Source organism: Heliconius melpomene, chromosome 21, assembly GCF_056956725.1.
Source record: "Heliconius melpomene rosina isolate 202511_hmr_F chromosome 21, ASM5695672v1, whole genome shotgun sequence".
Classification (NCBI taxonomy): Eukaryota; Metazoa; Arthropoda; class Insecta; order Lepidoptera; family Nymphalidae; genus Heliconius; species Heliconius melpomene.
Window position 1 is genome coordinate 8487463 of NC_140409.1, and position 12192 is coordinate 8499654.

At 33.3% G+C, this 12192-nt stretch overlaps 2 protein-coding genes across 4 annotated transcripts in view; one reads left to right on the forward strand and one right to left on the reverse strand.

The window, feature by feature from the left end:
• The window catches only part of LOC146527136 (protein SCAI), a 55621-nt gene that overhangs the window by 29878 nt on the left and 13551 nt on the right, over nt 1-12192 (reverse strand). The gene's annotated exons all lie outside the window — the stretch shown is intronic.
• On the forward strand, nt 7448-9348 carry LOC146527137 (succinate dehydrogenase cytochrome b560 subunit, mitochondrial-like). The gene is made up of 3 exons (XM_085206643.1): nt 7448-7452; nt 8186-8421; nt 9062-9348. Exons 1-3 carry the CDS (start codon nt 7448-7450, stop codon nt 9346-9348), a joined length of 528 nt encoding a protein of 175 aa, XP_085062769.1.

Sequence of the window (12192 nt, forward strand, 5' to 3'; positions counted from 1 at the left end):
AAGACAAACATCTGCTAATTATTGATAACATTTCGTCGAAGACAAAACTATAATACGATAAAACAAAAAACAAATATCTTCATTCATAGATCATAAGATCATTGATCTTTATCAGTATAGCCGTAGAGATAGGGTACTATAGTATAGTATAACCCTATTTCTGCGGCTATCTGTTTCCTATAGGAAACAGCAATGGAAAGGAAACTGAAAGTCTGTCAGTTTTGGCAATCTGAGAGCTGAGTTATGAAAGATTTTGTTAAAGTGAGGTTAAGATTTTTCGTCTCCGTTCAAATGTTGTTTATTCGTAACTAAAGAAAACTGGTTTTCCTTACAATGTTTATATAGATATACACATATTGGTAGTACCAATTTGATACAACCAAATATACTCGTATACTCGTAGCTACTCAAGTTACATTTATATACATAGAGTTATCTAAGTCAAATTGCCTTCGGGCTGCGTGTCTAATACTGCAATATAACAAACTTATTATGTAACGATCCTTGATATCACCTTTTTATATGTAAATGTAAACTAATATCATTGTTAAATGCTTTACTAACTATTAAAACATTGTAAAAAAGGACAAATATAATTTGCTCCCTTAGGCTAACAATACCGTTATCAACTAGTGTCTACTCGTATTTTCAGTACTAGTAATACAAAATGCGCTAAATAGCTAATCCTTTAAGTTAACGGGAAATATATAATTTAAAAGTAGACTACCTTTTTTAAATTACGCTAGTCCAATTGGAGGAATATTTTTATAATTGGAAATAAGTTAACGGACAACTCTTAGGTATTCTATGTAAATGAGAGACATCTGTAGATAATATAAGAAAATATCAAAAGAATTTTTATTATAGTATACAGATTTACTCTTAAATCCGCTATTTTTAGAATCGGTGTCAATCAGTTTGCCTTTTTTATTTAGACATTGTGAAATACTTGAGTCAAAAATAAAATATTATTATAAAAGTTTAGTTAAGAACACATTGATACACCCCTGTAATTGCCATTTCGAAAACACCGTAGCTTCAATCACTAGTTTATTCCATTCGTATGTCGTACTACCAGTTTAACTAGAGCTCTGCCACCATTGTTTATAACATCGAGCTTTACGTAAATTAAAGTTCAGTTAAAAATAGGAATAAAATATCATGTGGCCTGATCTTTATTATATTTTACCGGATGAAATTTACTTGTCCTGTCAACAAAAGGGGGATTTAATCAGTAATAGGATGGCTTCCTAAAGCGGTAGATGGCTTCCTATTTCCATACGCCATTAGGCGTAGAGAATTGACAACCCCACCGCCCATCAGTCTAGATCGATGCAATCAGTCTATGGGAAGCCCACCATCATGAACAAAAGCCCGAGCCGGTGTAAGAAGCGAGCAATATCGATAGGCAACTGTATCCGATTACTACAGCGGTTCGGCAAGGTATTTGGTGATGCGCCTTAAAGGGCGCACGTCGGGGCCTGCCAGTCGTAACGGTCACCCGGCCCATTGGCGTCCGGATATCGAAGATGAGAGAGTGGATTTGCACCTGCGCAACTGTTTGTCTACTTAAATATACTCACGTGTAAATATCTTCGGCATGTTTACCTGGATTACGATATTAAGCCCTGCGGCGATGGAGAGCTGATGGTGAGGAGAGGATATGGTGTATCCAATGTACGGCATCTGCACGTAGGCGGTCTTCTGGTGATGGTCGCTCTGTATTCCGATTGAGACAGGGAATCCGTTAAGCTTAATGAAATAATAATAATTAAGAACGCTAATGAATTACTTTAACCGCGTACGCGTACGCGTACTACAAAATTGCTTATTCAATGTAATTAGTTTTAACAAAAAATATATTCGAATTGATAACCTCCTTTTCTTACGTAAGTCGGTTAAAAAGTCCACGACACCGTATGTCATATATAATACCATCATAAATAAGTCACAGTAAGGCATTTCGTGACAAAAAAAAATTAAAATTGCAAGGTGATATTTGACATCCATATTGAAACTTACGAGCGAAAGTAAGGTGGTGGTGGAACTCTATACCAGACCCTATACTCAGCTTTTGTCTCTATACCAGAGCGAAGAAACGGAAATATAGAATAAACTAAATATTTTGTTTCCTCAAGTGGGAATCGAACCCACAACCATCCCGTAACAGTCACACCCTTGTCTCCCTGCGCCATGACGGCCTGAACATCGACGTATTTGATTTTGTTTCACTCTTCAATTTTAATTAATTTACTTGTACAAGAGTATAAGCCGATTTGTACTCTTTGCGCTGTAGCATTGTCCGGCTGTCAGTTTCCTGTATGAAGTTAGCATCTGTCAGTACCATATGACTAGGGATGGACTATCCAATTCTTTTTTATCGTGAACGATACTCGCAGCAAAAGTCTAGTTCTCTTTAATATTTAAGTTCGCTATTAGATTATCTTGTATTATCGACTATCACGTACGTCTGCATGGAGTAAGTCTTACAGTTTGAAAGTTTACCCTAGTTAAAAGCCAATCTATTATTACAGCTAGCCAAAAATCTAAATTAAGTACGCATAATTTCAGATTTTTTATGATATATCAATATCTTATGCAGAGAAAGTAAAAAGATAGGCATTACGATGGATAGATATTTGTCATGCTAAGATTGTGCCGGCAAAGTGAGTTATTAACATACCGTTGATTATGCTGATACCTGCTATCTCTATTTTAGTGATGATCATATACACAGGCTTGGGCGACTCCAAAATCTTTATATACGGTTTTTATTTGGTCTCCGCAAATATGACCACATTGCTGACTTCCGCAAAAAGTTCAAGTGCATAGGAAGTCCTATTATACGTCGCAGGAATACTCATATATTACACTAGTGGACCCGGACGCGGCTACGCCTGCTTGAACTATAAGAATATTTATTAAATATATTTATTAAATTATTTTCCGTTTTCAATAGAATTAGTAAGAAAATATAAGCCTAAATAATCAAAAAAAATAATGAGTAGAGACATATTATTAGAAAAAATATCAAAGTTATTGAAATGAACCAACAAAAGAAGTAAAAGTACCTAAAGTTTTCCGTGCGTGCGTACATATTCGTAGATATCGACTCTATGAAATAACTAAACATTTTTCTATATTAAATAGGTTAATTGTTGCGAATATCAAATAAAATAAGAAGAGAACCAAAGAGTAGTTTAAATGAATTATAAATATAGCAAATAATTACATAAAAAGTAACAATAGTTCGAAAATGTATGAAAATTTATAAAACCGTCAACGTCATCTGCCCGTTCGCGTCGGTCATACTGTGCCGCCCGAAGGCTAGGTCATTTCGAATCAGTGACATCTCCTTAATTATTTATTAGAATGTTATACAGTAAATTATAATTTCAATCTAGATGAAATGTTAAGAGTGACTATTATATTTATTTTCATAAGGATGAATATCAAAATGTCGCGGTAACGGTCGCGTAGCGACGACGGTTGTTATTAACATGGCAGAATAAATTGCATGTCAAATTAGAAAGTATTTTAATATATTAGTATATATGTGTAATGTAATGTTATATAGCCTATAGCACTACTGAAGAATGCAGCTTTCATACAAAACAAAAACAAAGTAAATCGGACCAGTAGATCCAGAGATCTTAGCGTTCAAACAAACAAATAAACAAACAAACTCTTCCGCTTTATTATATTAGTATAGATATAGATATACGGTATTATGTACTTTTTAATCCCACAACTCCTTTTTACCTAAAATAAAAGTTCGAGGTTTTGAAAAACTCAAACGCCCGTTCTCTCCGGTCCGATGATAATCTTGCCCTTAAAATCCCTTCTCATTTCTCTTCCTTTTTCACCAACTCCCTCAATATAAGACGACTTCCCTTCCCATTAATATAAGACGTGCTAAGAGTATTTTAGCCGCTTTAAGTCACTGCCAAAAGTGCATTATTTGGCTCTTTAAATATCTATACATCGCTCCTTTTCAACGTGGTATCTAATGAAAATTATTATATATGTAGATATATTCAATTTGTAGATGTATATATCTATATGTAATAAAACTATATATACTACTATATATTACAAACTACTCCTACACCTCTCGCTTAAAGCGACAAGGCCGCCTGATGTATATTTTATATTTTGGTGTATTATTATTATTAAATTATTTTCTCACATCAAAAATTAACCATATTTTTCATCTGACTCACTAACCAAACCAGGTGAAAAACATAAACTATTGTAAACATAGAATTATCGAAAAAAAGGGGAGGCGGAAACATAAATCACCCCCAAAAAAATAACTTTCCGTTTCTACTTACCATAACAAATAATCTAAATAAGATTATAGATAACCACGTTCAATGTAAATTCTATAAAGATATCTTTAATAGGTAACGAGAAAATAAATTTAAAAATGAGATTAAAATGGTGTGTCCATATATAAAAAAAACATTTAACGCTATTGTAGCTTTCCCATTCTTATCGGGCTAGACCCATTGTAATGTGATCTCTCTGTGTTCCCCAAACTAAGGGTAGTCAAAATATCGTAATAATTAACTCTGTCGAATTGATATTCAATATGGTTTTGTCAAAACCATATTGAGTATCCTGAGATATTGATCCTGAGAATAATATGTTAAATATTGAATTTCCAGATACATTGATTTAACTTCGAACGACTAGCGGCCTGCCAGCGGCTTCGCCCGCTTGAACTACATGATTATTCATTTAATAAACAGAATTGACTGACAGTCATACATACGTGTTGATGTCAATGACTAATTTAATTTACCAACGTGACATTGGCGAAATGAATTGTGCTCAACTGGCACGCTCGAAACGCCATATACCGAGAAATCAATCAATTTAATTTACTCGTTCAGAAACGATTTGAGTAAGGATTATATTCTTTATTTATTATATTCTTTATTAGAATATTATATTATATTTAATGATGATACCAAAAATACCTAAATCGAATCGAAATTGAATTCAAAATAATTAAATGAATCGAATATCGAATCAAAAATATTTAATTGAGAACCTCCTCTTTGTTTTAAGAGTTGGTTAAAAATACAGATTTATCACCAACAAATACAGATTTATTATAAGTATAGATATGGATTGCTTTATATTTGCAGGCAAACTCATGGCTTAAGTTCATTCAAATGCCGATAACATTTTTTTTAATGAACCAATTTTGATGAAACAAACTTTCAGACTCAGCTCGCTCTCTGGTACGCTCCAGAAAGCGACCCGACTGCCCGGTAAGTCGGTCGTGTCATTGCCCTTTCGCTTGGTCTTAGTCACTCAAACGACATCCAAATCTCTATCATCCTTCACATCTAATAATTCTTTCACCTTTTCTTCCATCCCTCCTATTACATTCCACGTAGCTATTTGTAGTTCCGTCCTCCACCTCCCGCCGTTCCGGACATGGCCTGTTGGGTGGCGGTTCCCAACGCCGCGTTCGTCGCCACTTGACACACCAGCCGGGACGCACTAGTGCGCATCGCCTTGGGGGGACGCTCTATCAGTGCGCTCTCTCGGTGTGCACGTGGTTGATGGATCGTTGCAGCCTTGGACCCCTTAATTCTACACTTAATAATAAAAATATTGCATGCTTGTAGTCTATTAATAGAGTTTCATTAATTGTCGCAAGCCAAGTGTGAAATGACAAATTTATTTAATAGAATATTATTACTGTTTTTGATAAAAATATCTATATATTATTTACTTATTACAACGGCATATGGCGACCACTGAACGCCTATCGTGGTGGTGATTTATGTGGTGTTTCAAAGTCGCACTTACATGTGACGTTACTCGAATATTAATCTACATATAATATATTTATATATCTATCTCCTATTTTTAAACAATATAATTATTAATTAGATAATATAAAAGATCCTAGCAAATCTATATATATAAAATCGAAAGGTCACTCACTCATCACGAAATCTCAGAAACTACAAGTGCTATGAATCTCAAATTTTGCATAGGAGTTACTTATAGGACGTAGGTGCTCGCTAAGACGGGAATTTGCAATATTCGACTTCTAAAGGGTTGTTTTTGGGGTCGAAAGTTTGTATGAAACTTCGTTACTATAAATGCTAGGAGTGTCAAATTTTGCATAGACGTTACTAGGACGTAGTCATGGAGACAGAAATTAATAATAACATAGTTCACGCGGGTGAAACCGCGAGCGGGCCGCTAATGTTTAATATACGCATAATGGAAAACTTTATTGAAATTAATATGTAACTTATATATAGCCTATTTATTTTTATTATTTGCTGTCACAATTTAAATAAAAAGTAATTATAAAACAGTGAGGCATTTTAATGTCATAAAATGACATAAAAAAAGGCTACGAAGTATTAACATTCGGCGTTCTGGAATTTAAGAATTATTGTTTATAATAATTATATATTTAATAATTAATTTAATTGTATATTACATCTAAATTTTAATCTTCCATATGTATTCTCGAATATTGATGAAACAGTATTTCAAAGAAAATATTATATTCTTCAGGTATAATGGGTATGTAAGTGCACTAAATGCAATTTTAGTATTATATTTAGCTATATAAATAAAGTTAATCAAGCGTCTTACAAATCGCCTTGCATTCAATTTATCTGAGTCAGAATAAAAAATACTAGAGCCGTAGAGTTGCGGAGTAAATGTATAAATTACATTGAAAAAAAAATAATTGTGAATATATGCTTTTTTCTCTATAGACATAATTTTATTTTGGCATTCTTATTATTGAAAATATGAATCATTTTACTTATCACAGTCATACTATATTTTGAATTGCAATGACAGATGCAATGAAAATGATGGCTCTAAGGAAAAAGAGCAAACATTTTAGAAATCCTGAGCACTTTTATAGTTTAGAACTCTTTGTTCTGAAAGAGATATCCTTTCACTTCCTTATAATTTTTCTTCCAAACTATTAGTTGGAATTCAAAGTTCTTTAACTTTCTTGAAAGCTAATATCTGATAGTGCTATGAGTTCTAGGAAAAGGAAAAAAAAAGGAACAACAAGAATTTCTCTATATTTTACGTACATTACATTAAATGTAAGCTATAAGCTATAAAATTGAAAACCATATGCTTACGAAAATTGCACTCTGTAATATATATTAGACATAAGACGTATTAACTCTACCAGGTTTTGAAATCAGGGCTTAACTTCAAGTGGTAGGTACTCGTACGAAATACATAATCCCCTGTATGCAAGTATTTCGCGAAATTCGCGAGTTGCGAGTATGTACCGGCAGACGGGTCTAGTCAATCAAATTATGTAACATATGCGGAACAAATTAAGGAGCACAATTGCGTAACATTTATGCATTCAAATTTGTTTTGATAATTATGCGATATCATCCTCTATATTTATATGTTACCGCCAATTTGTATAATGCGGTATTTCATACAATACATTATTAATGTATATAATACTTAAAACGTGTATGCACATATTACTAATTTTATATTTTACCTAGATATTCTTCAAAATACGTAAATAAATTTTGAAAACAATTTTTATGTTAAGGTTTTCGGGGTAATCGTTTGTTATACTCGCAAAGTTTTTAGCTAGTTTTATATTATCTACACTAATATAATAAAGCGGAAGAGTTTGTTTGTTTATTTGTTTGTTTGAACGCTAAGATCTCTGGATCTACTGGTCCCATTTACTTTGTTTTTGTTTTGTATGAAAGCTGCATTCTTTAGAAGGTTATATAACATTACATAACACATATATACTAATATATTTTAAAGTATTTTCTAATTTGACATGCAATTTATTCTGCCATGTTAATAACAACCGTCGCGTCGCTACGCAACCGTTAACGCGACATTTTGATATTCATCCTTATGAAAATAAATATAATAATCACTTTTAGCATTTCATCTAGATAGTGTACTGTATAACATTCTAATAAATAATTAAGGAGATGTCACTGATTCGAAATGACCTAGCCTTCGGGCGGCATTGTATGAGTATGACCGACGCGAAAATATTCTTATAGTTCAGCAGGCGTAGCCGCGTCCGGGTCCACTAGTGTTAATATATTTATGTAAAAATAAAAACATTTCTTGTATAAGTGGATATTATACAATTAATTTTTAAATTTAATAATTTTCAATTTTGTAGACGATCTCTGTTATCACCGAATAATTATCCGAGGACAACCTGTAATTATAGTACACCAAACTGCGGATGTGGCTCAGGCGGCGGCCAACGTCAAATAGTGTTCCAGCCTTACAGTCCTCCGCCGAAAAAATCTCACGACGACAAAAACATGAGTTTGAATCGTCCTATGTCCCCACATCTAACTATATATGCACCTACGTTGACAGCCATGACGTCTATCGTGCAACGTATCACTGGTAACTTCATTTTATGACACGTTTGACACAAATTAGTCGAACCGCCAGACATGTCACAGTGTCAGATATTTTAAGTTACATTGGCGAAATGAATTGTGCTCAACTGGCACGCTCGAAACGCCATATATCAAGAATTCAATTCAATTAATATTTTGCCGACCTCATAGAGGGCCTCCAGATGTTTAAATCAAATATTTTACCTTTGATAAATAACAAGTTCATGTCCGAGTGGTTCAGCTTAAATATTACAATTAATGGTAACTAATTGTGGTTGCAATTTAGAAATTGTACAGTAATATGTCGAGAATTTGAATTTTGTTGACTTTAAAGTTAATGTGATATGTGGAATTTATATATTAAATTACTTTGTCAATTATATTTGAGCAACGTAATACACCTTTCATTAGAGGCCATCATAGTAGAATGGCACAGGGTCTGGGTCAAATTCCACTAAGACGCTGGACGTCTGGGCGTAGGGTAGTAGGCTCGATCCCAATACGAAAATGATATTTTCTTTTGATATTATATTTTCATTTCCTCTGTCTGATAAAAAAATGATAATGTCCCTAATTCTGGTGGAAAGTGGAGATATCAATGTTTTAGCATAAGCCCGAAGGTAAAAATAAAAACTCTTTTCCAGGTGTCATTTTGACCTTTTACGCCGTGATGTTGTCTGGCGGCAGTTTATTTCTGTCTAACGGAGTGGAAACATACGTGTCGATGATACAAAGCTTGGATCTCTCCAGGCCCTTAATATTCATAATAAAGTTGGCTTTTGGGGTGCCGTTTGTCTACCATTACTTCAATGGAATACGATTTTGCATGTGGAATGCGGGACGATGGCTCGCGATGAAGGATGTGTATGAAACAGCCCGTAAAAGTTTCACTGCAACTGCAGTTGTTACGGTGTTGTTTGCGTTTTTGTAATATTATATTGATTTTACCTAATATTTGTATGAAAATATCATAATTTTGAAATTTATACAGAGAAAAACTCTACAAAAAACTATAGTTTGGTTATTGGTAGTATCTTAATTTATATAAAGGAATAATATGTTGTGTATGTTGTACTATTAGTAAATAAAATATTATATAATTTATATTTAAATTTCTTATTTACATCATACCGTTTTCTAGAACACTGGCTACCCTAATACACTAACTGTCAAGGTAGTCGAATTAATTGTTTTGCTAAACTGGAAAATTAAGTCATCCATCGATATATACGTACATATATAGGAACATATCACATACATATTATAAAATACTAAAAATGCTTTAGTATTGCCATAAATATTGTTTTCGCTCAGCATGTGAACACTACCGAGATTTAGCGAGCGCGGCGAGTCAATATTGAGGTCCGGTTCGCGCCCCTAGTTTATTGTACGTTTCATTTATTACTATTACAGTAAGCCAGTTTAATACATTAATATAAATCCATTAAAATGTGGTAATTAAAGTATGACAAATAGTTATTAATATATCCATTAATAACTACTCGAGAAAATATCCTAGCAAATGTTTCATATACGCTCAATGGAAAACTTTTTGAAATTAATATGTAACTTATATAGCCTGTTTATTTTTATTATTTGCTGTCACAAATAAGATAATATAACTATAAATTTATATCGTCATTTCTTCGTTCTGATACCAGAGCGCGGCGTTGAGAATCACCACTCAACACGCAGTGTCTCCAGAATTCGGCAAAACTGGGAAACGGAATGTCTTAATATTAGGTTCCATCTGCTTACTCTGCTGTGTGCGTGAAGCTGATTATTGATTCAATACACATGCACCTGTATTTATTTAAAGGTAATGTTTACTTAATACATCGAATATGTGAATTAACATGTGAATTTTGAATTTTTAAATTGTGTAACGATGTCGAAAATGATATTTATCCGCTCAGTTATATAATGTTTACTTAGTCTGTCCACAAATATTGTTACAATTAAGAATAAACAGAATATTAATTTTGAATTTGGAATCTGTAATTTTTATACGATAGTTCATTGTGTTTTCCTATTTTTGTGCAAATATATTGTGAAATATTTTATGATCTTAAAACGGAGTTGGGCCATAAACAGAACCGAATTGCTGTGTTTGCATTACATAAAGTAGATATGGAGCCAAATATATATTTTTAAGTTTTCCATACGCTTGTTTACCGAAACTGGAGTATGTAAGCTTAAAACATCATCAATTGATCTACATTAAATGGCCAACGTAACTAATATACTTATTTATATGCTGAGAGTAAGGGGTAAGTGAGACGTGAGTAACATACAGCTGATGTGTCAACAATTAAATGCGTTTCTCTTTAAAACTATTCGCAATTTCGAAATAGTGTAAACAGCAATTTTTATCTTCGTTTAACGTAGAAAATTAATAAAGTATTTTAATGGATAAGGATTAACACCATTATGGAAAAATATCTCTCACAATAAAAAATATATTAAAATTACGATTTTTAGACAGAAATATGATCACTACACGTTATTCTTAAAAGATACGAATATGCTGTCAATGACTTTTTTGTAGATCTTATTAAGAGGAACAATACTCCCAGTACATTATTTTCATGTAGTACTTACCATTAGAGCAGCGCATGCGCGAAAGTGTCTCAACGGGTAGGACTTTATACACATTTATCGTATTTATGTTAATTTACATAAGAATGTACAAATAATAAACTATATATAAACCTTCTACGAAAAACACTCGACTTAATGGTGAAGACCGCATCAAAATCCGTTGGGTGGTTTAGAAGAAGAAGAGTTAGAAACAACAGACAGACACGAAAAGCGACTTTGTTTTATAAGATATAGGATAATGGACTAGCAGACCCGCGAACTTCGTATCGCCTAATAGTCGATTCTTTTTTTTAATATGTATTCTGCTATTCGCGACACCGGGTCAGCTAGTAAGATAAAAAAAATAATATATTTCAAGACCCTTCATAAGCAACCATCAGCTTTGCTAAAATGACGTCGGTCTGGCGGCTCACGGATCTTGGCTTATAATATTTATACGACACTAACGTCACTCAATTGTTTTGCCTTCCAGGAATCCAGCTACTAACATTTAAACTTTATAGTAGGGTATTAAAGTATTAATACGGATACGGATATTTTAAGTATTAATACGGATCTTTTGTATGGAAATACAGAAAAGTGTTGTTCTTAGACCTTTTCTGGCAATTTTTTAAAGTTTTCTCTCCAAACAAAACCATCCTCGTACTTCAAGGAATATTATAAAAAAATAATTAGCGAAATCGGTTCAGCTGCTCTCGAGATTTGCGCTTAGCAACACATTCAGCGATTCATTTTTATAAATAAGAATATTTCGTATATTTTTTTGATATTATAAAATTACTTTTACCTCGTTCCATAGTGAGGTAATGAAAATATTAAATATTTTTCTAACTCTTCGAGTAGGAATCGAACTCAGAACCGTGTTTATAGTCGCATGCTTGTGCCACTGCGCCACAACGGACCTCAAAATTATAAGAATGTAACATTTTTTTTCTGTGATACACAAGTCCGAGAGAAAGTCCTTTAAAAGCATTACGAGAACCCAGCCGCACATGATTTACGACTTCGAGGGAATTTCACATAATAACTCCATGAGAAACAAAGCGTCGTGGGAAACGAGCCACAGGGGTGGGGACACCCGAATTTGTATTAAAGCCGACCAACCTTAGGGATAAGGCGATTGGATCAGCCTGACTGTTACGTGCTAAGGATCAAGTACTCATCACCATCTGAA

Excerpts from the sequence above, each read along its gene's own strand:
- LOC146527137 (XM_085206643.1), top strand. Across the intron at positions 8,422-9,061 it reads TATCGTGCAACGTATCACTG|GTGTCATTTTGACCTTTTAC; the intron begins GTAACTTCATTT and ends ACTCTTTTCCAG.